Source organism: Schistocerca nitens, chromosome 7 (genome assembly GCF_023898315.1).
Source record: "Schistocerca nitens isolate TAMUIC-IGC-003100 chromosome 7, iqSchNite1.1, whole genome shotgun sequence".
In the NCBI taxonomy this organism is placed as follows: Eukaryota; Metazoa; Arthropoda; class Insecta; order Orthoptera; family Acrididae; genus Schistocerca; species Schistocerca nitens.
This window is the reverse complement of record NC_064620.1, coordinates 635,825,220-635,838,600: the sequence shown is the minus strand read 5'-3', so window position 1 is coordinate 635,838,600 and position 13,381 is coordinate 635,825,220. Positions and strand designations below refer to the sequence as shown.

Here is a 13,381-nt window from a genome sequence, read left to right as displayed (position 1 = left end):
TATAGAGCCCTTGTCCAATCCCAAATTGACTATGGGAGTGTGGTTTATGGTTCGGCAGCACCTTCAGCATTGCACTTACTCGACCCTGTGCACCACTGTGGGGTTTGATTAGCGACAGAAACTTTTAGGACAAGTCCGGTGACCAGCGTACTGGTGGAGGCTGGTGTCCCTCCCCTGCAGATCAGACGTGTGCAACTGCTCGTCAGTTACATAGCACATATTCATAGTTCCCCTGAGCATCCAAATTACCGTCTCCTTTTCCCGCCCGCGGCAGTCTATCTCCGCATTGGCAGCCCAGATCGGGGCTAACGATTGCGGTTCGCGTGCGGTCCCTTCTCTCCGAACTAGATTCCTACCCTTTACCACCTCTGCTTATGATTTGTTCACGTATTCCTCCATGGTGTGCACCTCGGTCGCAGTTTCGTCTGGACCTTTTGCATGGCCCTAAGGACTCCATTAACCCCACGGCTCTCCGCTGTCACATCCTCTCAATTCTTGACATGTTCTGGGGCTCTGAAGCGGTTTACACCGATGGCTCAATGGCTGATGGTCACGTAGGTTTTGCATATGTTCGTGGAGGGCATATTGAACAGTACTTCTTGCCAGTCGGCTGCAGTGCTTCACTGCAGAGCTGGCAGCCATATCTCGTGCCCCTCAGTACATCCGCTCATGCTCTGGCGAGTCATTTCTCCTGTGTACTGACTCATTGAGCAGCCTACAAGCTATCAACCAGTGCTACCCTTGCCACCCTCTGGTAGTATCAATTCAGGAGTCCATATATACCCTGGAACAGTCCCGCCGTTCCGTGGTGTTTGTGTGGACCTTAGGACACATCGGAATCCCCAGCAACGAACTTGCTGACAGGCTGGCCAAACAGGCAATGCAGAAACAGCTTCTGGAGATAGGGATCTCTGAAGCTGATCTGTGTTCTGTCTTACACCGCAGGGTTTTCAAGCTTTGGGATATGGAATGGCATAACAAACTGCGTGTCATTAAGGAGACTATGAATGTGTGGAAGTCTTTCATTCAGGCCTCTCGCAGGTAATCAGTTGTCCTCTGCCGGCTCCACATTGGCCATACGTGGCTAACGCATGGTTACCGACTCCGTCGCGAGGACCCACCTCAGTGTCGCTGTGGCTCCCAAATGACAGTTGTCCACCTCTTGCTGGACTGCCCACTTTTAGCCGCCCTACGGCAGACTTCTAACTTTCCCAGTACCCTGCCTTCGGTGTTGGGTGGCAATGCCTCCACAGCAGCTTTAGTTTTAAGTTTTCTCCGTGAGAGTGGGTTTTATACTTCTATGTAGGTTTTAGTGCATGCCCTTTGTACCTCTGTGCCCTCCACCCTAGTGCTTTTAGGATGGAGGTTTTAATGTGTTGCAGAGTGGCTGGCTTTCCCTTTTTTTATTCTCGTGGTTGGCCAGCCACTGTAATCTGCTTTCATGTTTTACTCTCTTCTGTTTCTAGCGTCTCTTTGTTTTCTTGTCCTCTTTTGTTTCATTTAGTATTTGTTGCCTTCCCTTCGTTCTTGTGGCTTTTCCTTTCTTTCCGTAGGAACAAGGGACCAATGACCTCGTAGTTTGGTCCCTTCTCCCGCCTTTAAACCAACCAACCCAACCCAACCACCCAGGAACCCCATTGGGGCTAGTTACTGTGCCCCCAATGAGAGAATCTCCACTCTCGTCGACCAACATCTTCAACCTATTGCCCACAGTCTATCCTCCAATATAAAAGATAGGAACCATTTCCTCCACCAACTCTCTACAGTCCCTGTTCCTTTATCACATTGTTCCCTGCTTGTCACCATTGATGCCATCTCCCTTTATACTAACATCCCTAATGTTCATGGCCGTACCGCTGTTGAACACTATCTTTCCCAATGCTCAATGTATTCCAAACCAACAACCTTCTTCCTAGTCACCTTGAACAAGTATATCCGCACCCACAATTAGTTCATCTTTGAATGCATCTGTGGTAAGGCAATGGGTACTCACATGTCACTATCCTATGCCAACCTATTAATGGGCCATCTAGTGGAAACCTTCCTAAACACCCAAAATCGCAAACCCATCACCTGGTTTTGATTCATTAATGGAATATTCATGGTGTGGATCGAGGGTAAGAACTCCCTATCCACATTCCTCCACAACCTCAACACCTTCTCCCACATTTGCTGCACCTGGTCCTACTCAACCCAACAAGCCACCTTTCTCGATGTTTACCTACACCTTAAAGATGGCTTCATCTGTACCCCTGTTCATAAAAAACATACCAATCACCAGCAATACCGCCTCTTTGACAGATACCACCCATTACATGTCAAGAAATCCCTTTCATACAGCCTAGCCACCCGTGACCATCCCATACACAGTGACAAACCGTCTCTCTTGAAATATACTGGTGGTCTCACTGAGGCCTTCTCAGACTGTAATTACCCTCCCAGCCCTGTACAAAAACAGATCTCCCGTGCCTTGCCTCTCCAGTCACCCACCACCTCCCAAAGTCCTACTGTCCAGTCACAGAGAAGCAGTCCCCTCATGACTCAGTACTACTCAGGACTGGAGCAACTGAAACATGCTCTCCGTCGCGGTTCTGACTACCTCTCGTTGTGCCATGAAATAAGGAATGTCGTACACACTATCCTTCTCACCCCTCCCACAATGGTATTGCACCACCCACCAAATTTGCACAATATCCTCGTCCATCCCTACACAACAAGTGCTCTCAACCCCTTGCCTCATGTCTCATATCCCTGTAACAGACCTAGATGCAATACCAGTCCCATACATACTACCACCAGTACCTACTCCAGTTCAAGCATATAATCAAGTTTCTTGTGAAAGAAGGCACACGATGGATTGTGTGTACCCAATTACATCCCAGAATTGTAACAAGGGAACAAGCCTGAGATGAACCTGGACTGAGTGATGCCAGAATGCGCGTGTCTGTTGGAATGGTGCTTGCAACCTTGTTTTAGGTCTCCGGAAGTGTTTTTCTACTGGACTTCCGGCATTAACGCAGAACAATGAATGTAGCTTTTGGTTCAGGCCAAAGTCACATACTGCAAAAAATGACACTGACGACAGAACCGAAATATGTTTCTTCTGCACAACAATGCAAGGTCACAGTCTGTGACTGTCCCAAGGGAAAAACTGGGGAAACGTATAGAGCAACTCTAGAACATCATCTTTACAGTCCAAGTTTATCACCCTGTGACTACCAAATGCTTGGACTGCTGAAAGAAGGAACTCAGATGACTTGCTGGCAAAGAAGTGATAGAGGAGTTCATGTGCCTGTGGCTGCGTACACATCCCTCTTCTTTCTTCAATGATGGCATCAAAAAGTTGCAAAGCAAAGTGAGGAGATACTCTAGAACAATGAAGTGGTTGTATTTTTGTTTTGTTGATTCACTGAAGTTTACAAAATACAATTCAGATTCATTTGCTCTCCCATTATATAATTACAATAATAATAATAATAATAATAAACACTGGAAACTCCAGGTTGGAATAACAATATTATAGGGAAGAGAACAGATTGATACTCACCGTAAAGATGACTCACTGAGTTGCAGACAGGCACAACTAAAAGACTTGCACATGCAGCTACTGGCCAAAGCTTTCCTCAGCAAAGAAAATATACAACATTTACCTAAGCAAGCACACTTCATGCACACTCAGCCAACACACAACTGGCACCTCTGATCAGAAAACAAAATCTGTCTAATTCCTTATATTGTTAAATAACAACAACAACAGTAGTAATAATCATAAAGGGCTGGCTACTGCGTACTTTCAAGGGGCTCCACTTCCTGTTGAACATACCGAAGCTCACAATAACAGATAAGAGCATTTCCAACTTTCAGAACTATAGTTTCCTTTTTTAGGAGAGTAGAGGAAGTGATGAGGAGATGTTGAACAAGAGAAATTTATCATTCAGAACAAAGGGACATACACCATGAATCAGACTGCTACAGTGAAGAATAATAGTCTTAATAATGATCATGTTGTCATTCTAATGTAATGTAATGTGAATTCACATTCATCTTATTACACCATTTTTACAATTTATTCAAGTTGTTATATTCTTTCATCTGAGGATCATGTATCAGTTTCATTTTACATCATCGTTTTGAGAATTTATTCTCATTTTCAAAAGAGTGATTGTATTCTTAGTTATTTTTATTAAATATGATCTTTAGAAGTATATCTAAAAACAAAGATGATGTGACTTACCGAACGAAAGCGCTGGCAGGTCGATAGACACACAAACATACACACAAAATTCTAGCTTTCGCAACAAACGGTTGCTTCGTCAGGAAAGAGGGAAGGAGAGGGAAAGACGAAAGGAAGTGGGTTTTAAGGGAGAGGGTAAGGAGTCATTCCAATCCCGGGAGCAGAAAGACTTACCTTAGGGGGAAAAAAGGACAGGTTACACTCGAAGGTTAGTTCATCCCTATGAAATCCCCAAACCACCTTCCCTACCCTCTGGCTCCTATCCTTGTAACCGCCCCCGGTGTAAAACCTGTCCCATGCACCCTCCCACCACCACCTACTCCAGTCCTATAACCCGGAAGGTGTACACGATCAAAGGCAGAGCCACATGTGAAAGCACCCACGTGATTCACCAACTGACCTGCCTACACTGTGATGCATTCTATGTGGGAATGACCAGCAACGAACTGTCCATTCGCATGAAGGGACACAGGCAGACAGTGTTTGTTGGTAATGAGGATCACCCTGTGGCTAAACATGCCTTGGTGCACGGCCAGCACATCTTGGCACAGTGTTACACCGTCCGGGTTATCTGTATACTTCCCACTAACACCAACCTATCCGAACTCCGGAGATGGGAACTTGCTCTTCAATATATCCTCTCTTCCCGTTACCCACTAGGCCTCAATCTCCGCTAATTTCAAGTTGCCGCCACTCATACCTCACCTGTCATTCAACATCATCTTTGCCTCTGCACTTCCGCCTCGACTGACATCTCTGCCCAAACTCTTTGTCTTTAAATATGTCTGCTTGTGTCTGTATGTGTGTGTGTGTGTGTGTGTGTGTGTGTGTGTGTGTGTGTGTGTGTGTGTGTAACCCGTCCTTTTTTTTCCCCCTAAGGTAAGTCTTTCCGCTCCCGGGATTGGAATGACTCCTTACCCTCTCCCTTAAAACCCACTTCCTTTCGTCTTTCCCTCTCCTTCCCTCTTTCCTGACGAAGCAACCGTTTGTTGTGAAAGCTAGAATTTTGTGTGTTTGTTTGTGTGTCTATCGACCTGCCAGCGCTTTCGTTCGGTAAGTCACATCATTTTTTTTTTTTAGGTATATTTTTCCCACGTGGAATGTTTCCCACTATTATAATGATCTTTAGAAGGTTATAGTATGACTTTTACACAGTAGTTATATAAATTGTACTTTTTTTCCAACTCATGACAGATGTTTATTGTACTATGAAATCACAGTGAACAAAGTTTTAAGTGGCATCATAATCATTCTGTACAACCAAAGATGTTACAGATGCTGATTTATCAACAATGTGGGAAAAGACAGATTGCTACTTACTATAAAGAAGACACATTAAGTTGCTGACAGACACAATTAAGACACTTAAATAATGCTTTCAGGAAAAGAGAAAAACACACAAGCAAGCACACCTGTAGGTGATGAAGGCTGTGTCGGAAAGCTTTATGTAAGTGTCTTTTAATTCTGCCTCCCAGCAACTTAACATGTCTTCTTTACAGTATGTAGCATTTGTTTACACAAATATGTTCGCATGTGTGAGTTTCTGCTTCTCCTGTGTCACACATATGAACATCACCAAATTTAGTCATAGCCATGCATTATGTATCCTATGTAATGTACCCTATGTAATGTATGAGTACATAGTTTGTTCTCGTGGTTATCTCCTAAAAAGACACTGTATGAACATATTCCATCTGAAGTAATGTTTATTTTTCATGTGTGTGAAAATTATCAGAATAGATGCTAGTAGTTCCTTTACCTAAAGCAAAGAGACTTACAAAAATTTTTGTCGAAATTTTATTGAAGTTCTTAAGTTTGATGAGTGTCATCATATTTAATTATAAATAAGCTATGAACTGCAGACTGACTTCACTTAACCTTTGTTACAGAGCAGAAAGAGTACCATTGATGTCAACTGCAGTAAATGTTCAGAGAGCTCCACCAAATAATATAGTACCTCATCGGCCCATGAGTACTGGGCCTAAGAAAGTACAACAGGCAAGGGTAACAGAACACCCACCAAAAGATTTAGTACAACTTGATGGTGACACAAGTGATAGCTTCATCTCAGCTTCAGGTTCTGATGAGGAATTACTGGTTGCCTGTTATGAATTTGAGCCTACTACATCTTCCAGATACAGTGGAAAGTCATATATAGTGGACGGTGCAGCAGATTTTGGTAAGGTGCCAAAGGATTCTTACTCAGATTTCAGGGCCACAGAACAGATACGAGGAAGAAAGAAATCACCACAGTTTCTAGAACTTCCTGAGGTGATAGATGACGATGACGAAGACGATGACGATGACGATTGTGGCGGCGGCAGCAGGTAGGTAGCTAAAAATAATATTAAACTTCATTTCAGTACACGAGTATTTGATTTTTGAAACTGAATATAAGGTAAAAAAATTATCTGTTTTTGTCCTCTTTCAAAATGTGACATCCATTCCCAGGGAGACACCAGATAGCCAGGATAAAGGATCAGATAAGTACTTCATGTCCCGTGATCAGTTGTCATCTTCTCAAAATCCTACATCATCTTTGGGTACTGACAGCAAGGGACCAGTACGAGATCAACAACCTGAAGTTGTGAATAGCGAGACCAATGACCCGAAATCAGATATGTCGAAGATATCTAGCACCGAACAGAAATCTGTGCTTCAACCTATGATTAGTGAACAGTTGACAAGTTCTGAGACTGCTTCACACTACTCTCGACCCAGAACAGTTCCTGTGTGGCGATCAAAAGAATCACGGAGGAGCATGCTATCTTACCCGTCCAGCCGCCAGGTGCACTTTTATGACCACAGCTCTCGGTATCAGCAGCAGTGCTTCCATCCAAAGGACGTTGTTCAGAAAATTGACGAACCATTTCAGGTTAGAATAATTAATTAAATTTGGGATTTTTGCTATCTCTTAAGTTTCATAGCCATGCATTATGTACCCTATGTAATGTACGAGTACATAGTTTGTAATTAGCTCTTGTTGAAACTAAATAAATGCTAACTTAACTGGGGCTGAGATATGTGATGGTAGTGACCAACTATATCTTGGAACAAAAATATTATCCTCATTACAGATTCATTTATCCTAGGGAGTGTTTAGCACAACATGGAAGAGTGCTTCGTGAACTCTGTTCACTGAATAAATATGTAACATGAAGGTAATAGTGTGATTATTATTGTATTTGGGAAAAATGGCCGTATGTGTGAGTTTGCAGGAATGTAACTGTTTATTTTACCTGATCCTATACAAAAATCTGAATCCTGGAACAAGACCAGAGCCTGATTTGTCATCCAGTTTATTTATTCATGCACGTACCCTTGTATGTGACATAATTAACATAACGTCTAAGAAGGTTCTTGTTGGAAAAACCATGAAAATGTTGATATAGTCTTGAATCTTCATGTGTTATGCTAATTATTCTTTCATTTATACTCTCAAAATTATGATCAGCTAGTCCATGTGACCATGAACATTTACTCGTATTACACAGTCATTTTCAGATACACATTCCAAGTGGAGATCACCTTTGCACCCCATCATTCTGCATATATTTCACAATAATGTTTGTACACCCATAACTGTATAACTTCTTCATTGATGACTCTCAATGTTATCTACTCTGAGACTTTCCTGAAGCTGACCACACATTGCTGCAAGCTGTGTCCTATACTTGCTGAGATGTAAAGGTGTCTGCAGGTGAACTCTGACCACCACATGCCACCAGGGGAATACCTCAAAGAAGTGCTAAAACATGAAACAAATGTTTCATCTACATTTGTATGGATACTCTGCAAATCATGCTTAAGTGCGCAGCAGAGGGTTTATCAATCCACCGTTTATCAATCCACCTTCGCAATAATTCTATATTATTCCAGTCTGGAACAGCACATGGAAAAAAACAAACACCTGTATATTTCCGTGTGGGCTCTTGATTTCCCTTTATGATTATGTTTGTTACTCCCTATTAAGGTTGCTGTCAACAAAATATTTTCGCATTCAGAGAAGAAAATTGGTGTTGCAGATTTCGTGAGAAGATTCCACTGCAATGAAAAACGCCTTTGTTTTAATGGTGTCCATTCAAAATCCTATGTCATGTCAGTGGCACTCTCTCCCGTATTTCTCAATAATACAAAACATGCTGCTCTTCTCTGAACTTTCCCGATGTACTCTGTTAACTCTATCTGGTAAGGATCCCAGACTGCACAGCAGTACTCCAAAAGAGGACAGACAAGCATAGCATAGATCTTTAGTAGATGTGTTACATTCTCTGACTGTTCTGCCAATAAAATACAGTCTTCGGTTTACCTTCCTGAGAGCATTTTCTTTTTGTTCTTTACAGGTTGTTTGTTATTGTAACTCTTAAGTATTTAGTTGAATTAACGGCCTTCAGATTTGGCTGATTTATTGTGTAACCCAAATTTAATGGATTCCTTTTAGTACTCATGTGGAGGAGTGCTTTTCGTTATGTAGGGTCAATAGCCAATTTTCAGACCACACAAATATCGTTTCTAAATTGTTTTGCAATTTGTCTTGATCATCCTATGATATTACTATATGATAAATGACAGCATCATCTTCAAAGAACCTAAGATGGCTGCTCAGATTTATTGTCTCCTAAATCATTTATAAAGGTAAGGAGCAGCAGAGGCCCTATAACACTACCTTGAGGAATGCCAGAAATCACTTCTGTTTTACTCAAAACCTTTCCATCAATTACTATGAATCATGACCTCTGACAGGAAATCACAAATGCAGTCACATAACTGAGATGATATTGCCCTCATATAAAATGTTCTACATATTACAATAGTGATTCATTGATTTTTTGAATCTCATAAACATTATAATGTAAGAGCTGATCAAAAAATTGCCATTTGCTGCAGTGTATATGCAGCATAATGCGACTCCAATGCAGGTCTACACTGAGGTAACAGAAGTCGTGGGATAGGATATGTGCATACACAGATGGCAGTAGTATTGCATACATGAGGTATAAAAGGACAGCACTGCCATTTGTACTCAGGTGATTCATTTGAAAGGTTTCCAATGTGATTATGGTTGCGTGACAGGAATTCCAAGATTCACAGTGTCAAGAGAGTACAAAGAATACCAAATTTCAGATATTACCTCTCATCACGGACAATGCAGTTTCGATGATCTTCATTTGACAACCGAGAGCAGTGCCATTTGCATAGAGTTGTCAGTGCTAACAGACAAATAACACTGCGTGAAATAACTTCAGAAATCAATGTGGGACATACGACAAACATACCCATTAGGTCAGCAACAAAATTTGGCATTAATGGCCTATGACAGCAGACAACCAACTCGGGTGCCTTTGTTAATAGCACGACATCACCTGCAGCACATCTCCTTGGATGGTGACCATATCGGTTGGACTTTTAGGTGACTGGAAAACAATGGCCTGGTCAGATATGTCCTGATTTCTGTTGGTAAGAGCTGATGGTAGGGTCTAATTGTGGTACAGACCCCATGAAGCCATAGACCCAAGTTGTCAACAAGGCACTGTGCAAGCTGGTGGTAGCTCCATAATGATGTGGGCCATGTTTACATGGAATGAACTAGATCCTCTGGTTCAACTGAACTGATCTTTGACTGGAAATGGCTATGTTGATTTAACTGGAGACCATGTGCAGCCATTCATGGACTTCATGTTCTGGATGACAATTCACCCTGTCACTGGGCCATGATTGTTCATGACTGGCTTGAAGAACATTCTGGAAAATTCAAACAAATGATTTGGCCACCCACATCACCGGACATTAATTCCATCGAACGTTTATGGGATGTAATCAACAGGTCATTTCATGCACAAAATCATGCACTGGCAAGTTTTGCAACTATGGATGGGTATAAGGTAGCGTGGCTCAGTTTTTCTGCAGGGGACTTCCAACAATGTTGGGAAATATCCCATGACTTTTGTCACCTCTGTGTATAAGCACTGACATGTAGGCAAGTTGTTAGTGTGGCATTCGTATCTTTCCGAGGTGCGTGTGGTAAATGCAGAAGTGTGAACTTTGGCAATGCTGTTACCAGAAGCATCCGAACAGGATCAGTGTGCTGTTGTTCGTTTCTTGGCTGCTGAAGGAGAAACAGCAGTTGACATCCTTTGGACAGTGAAGACTCTGTACGGGGCACACATCTGTCAAAAGCCACCATTGTGGAATGCTGCTGCTTGATGATAATGCACGTCCACATATTGCAAATGTCGTAATGCAGAATTTGTGCTGACTCAAGAGGGAGACACTAGAGCCCCTGCCCTGAACTCTCCCTGTGCGATCATTTTCTTTTGGCAAAGGGTTGACAGTTCGTGTCAGACAGGGATGTGCAGCTGGTAGTTATGGACTTCTTGACGCAGCAGGACACTGTGTTTTACCAAATGGATATCTTCAGCCTGGTGCCTCTGTGGGATAAGTGTGTCAGAGATCACAGCAATTTTACCTGATTGGTATACTGATTCTGGTCTGTATGGGAAACTTTTTGATCGCCCCTTATAAAATTTTCACCAATGTGTTTCATTACTTGTATATGAGGTCAAGGCTACAAAAACTTTGCACTTTCAATGTTTTTAGCAGTAGTCCATAATTTAATTCCATAAAAATTCTGTGATCTCACATATCAAAGAACAATTCAGTTGAAAAAACTCATAATTTGTGACACAGAGTTGCTGGCAAGTACTTACCTTTAGTAGATGAAATGGTAGTACTGCAGTAGGCTCATATAAAATTGAGTCATGCATTACAAGATTTTGAGATTAATAGTTCATTCATCAGAGAGAAAAAAGAAGATTAAAAAGGAAAGCCAGACACCAGAATGAGAGGAATTCCCTCCTCTACTGAGGACAAAGGTTGATAAAGAGTAAGTTGGGGATGTCAGAGAGAGTAGGTCACAGATCTTGGGGAAAAGGAGGTACTGAACTGTGTTGCAGGAGCACACAGGAAATTGATAAAATTTCATCTGCCATCACATTATTAAATAAATCTGGAAAGCCCTGATATGGACTTAAATTTCAGCAACTGCCCTTCAACTTGCATAATTCAAACTGGAGATAGAAAGGTTGGTTCTGAATGGGTCAACATTTCCAAATTGCACCAGTCTTTGTATAAGTTTCTCTTTTAGCCTCACAGTAAGAAAGTGTAGGGTTGATGAGTGACATAAACTAGCCTGTGAAGTGCTACAGTGGGACACTGCAGTTGGGACAGTACATAGTAATCCTGTGGTTCATGAAGAAGACTTGACCTTCATTGCAGTGTGCCAAAGTATTTCAGTCTCTGTTGCTCACTTCATTTGTGTCGTGTGTCTGTGACCTTCAAAGAAACTGCTCATATGAGGGCAAGCTGAACAATAATGACTCTGAATTTTTTGTTCTGTTCTCTATATTGGTTGAAGTATTACAAGTCATGGTTATTACTCAGTCAATTTTCCCATTTCACTGACCCAAGTTTCAAGCCTGTGCTGTTAGAGGACTCTGAATTGTAACATGTAACAAACCACTGTGTAATATAATGATGTTGGTGTATGAGAAATAGTATGCTGTAATAGTTTCTAACCATAGAAAACATGCCTCAAATTGAAATCCACAAAAGAATGAAAGCTGTGTATGCTGATGATTGTATCAGTAATGTTTGACTTCAGGTTGTCCATATTTGTAATGAATGAAATGGTGATGATAAACTCAACGTGTATGGCAGAGCTCAGAGTGGATGCCTTCCTATGGCAACTGATGAGACTCGTTGCAGTCTTGTAATCAATTCATTAGAGAAAATTGTTGGACACCACAGATACGTCTCTCAGGTAAGTGTGGAATAGAACAGGATGATTTACAGGCCATCATTTTAGAACTGCCATACTATGTGCACGTTGGATCGCTGTGGTGCACCCTCCATACAACTCCGGCAGCAGCCATCCACAAGCCACTGCATTTAAACTCCTGCGACTCTTTACTACGAGCAGCTGACCTTCAGAACACAAGAAAACAGCTGGTGAGCTGTCAGAGGGTGATATTAGTAGCCACACCTAGCCAGCAATTGATGTGCACACCTGCCAGTGGCACACGCGGATTGGACTACGTTATGCATCCACCGACAAGAGAACCGGCCAATAAGAAAATCATCTCACGGTCAGCATTTGAGAATGCACTTTGGCTGCAACTGGCAGTTCGTCAACCTGCTGAAGACTGATGTACATCTCCAAAGTCGCTGCCATGCTTGTGCCCTGTCTGTCACTCACTGCCAGCTCCTTCTGTCTTCCATGTTTCTCGGATGGGTCCTTCTCAGCATGATCGTTTCAGCATTGGAGAATTTTTCAGTAATGATTCATATCATGTGCTAGACATGCGCTTTACCTCAGAAACGTGCCAGGGGTAGTGACTTCGACCTGTTTTTTCCCAGGTGGTGATTGAATTTCCTGCTAGAAACTGACACTCTTTGGTCTTTGGATCTGGACACTTCAGGTAGAAGTTGACCATTTTTTGAATATTCAGAAAAATTTTGTTTCATTTTTCAATTCGGGCATCAAATCAGTTTTGTTCAAAGTCCTTTCAAATTGTGTGAATAAATTTTTGGGAGATTTTTCATTGGTGATGAGGTAAAAGACTGATACATGCATCTCATTTCAGGAAGCTTTTGCTTGGTGTCCTGTTTTCCATGCCAAATGGAGCAGAAAACCAGGACATCCCACACACAGTTCTCATCCTTCTCCAGCAGATGTAGCAAACTAACGAGATGCTGGTTGCATGGCTGGAAGTCATTACCCAGTCCGCTTCGCTCGTCTTAGGCCAGTTGAAGCAGATTGTCTTGCCATTGTGCAGTACATGCCAGTTGCCCCTGCCCTTCCCGCCCTATGACCAGAACGTGCAGCTCTGGTACTGCTACATCACCCAGCTCAAACAACATTTCTGCATGTACGAGGTGACAAATGCCACACCTTTCTATAAGCTAATGTTTCAAATCATTGAGGAGCTTACTCCTGAAGTCCCGGGCCCACCAATGCTTCACATCAAAGGCTACCCTTACTGAGTACTTACGCATCCAGATCCACGTTGCTGCAGCCTGTCATAAGATTTTTTGTTGCCAGAAGCTAGCTGTAGAAACCTACTGTGAACAGATTGCTCGTCTTTGAGG

At 42.3% G+C, this 13,381-nt stretch overlaps 1 protein-coding gene across 1 annotated transcript in view; it reads left to right on the top strand.

Moving 5' to 3' along the window:
• Positions 1–13,381, top strand: part of LOC126195236 (uncharacterized) — a 233,811-nt gene that overhangs the window by 125,256 nt on the left and 95,174 nt on the right. Inside the window, exons 4-5 of the mRNA XM_049933762.1 lie at positions 6,124–6,561; positions 6,686–7,109. Coding sequence (XP_049789719.1) covers positions 6,124–6,561; positions 6,686–7,109 — 862 coding nt within the window. The remainder of the gene's footprint in view (positions 1–6,123; positions 6,562–6,685; positions 7,110–13,381) is intronic.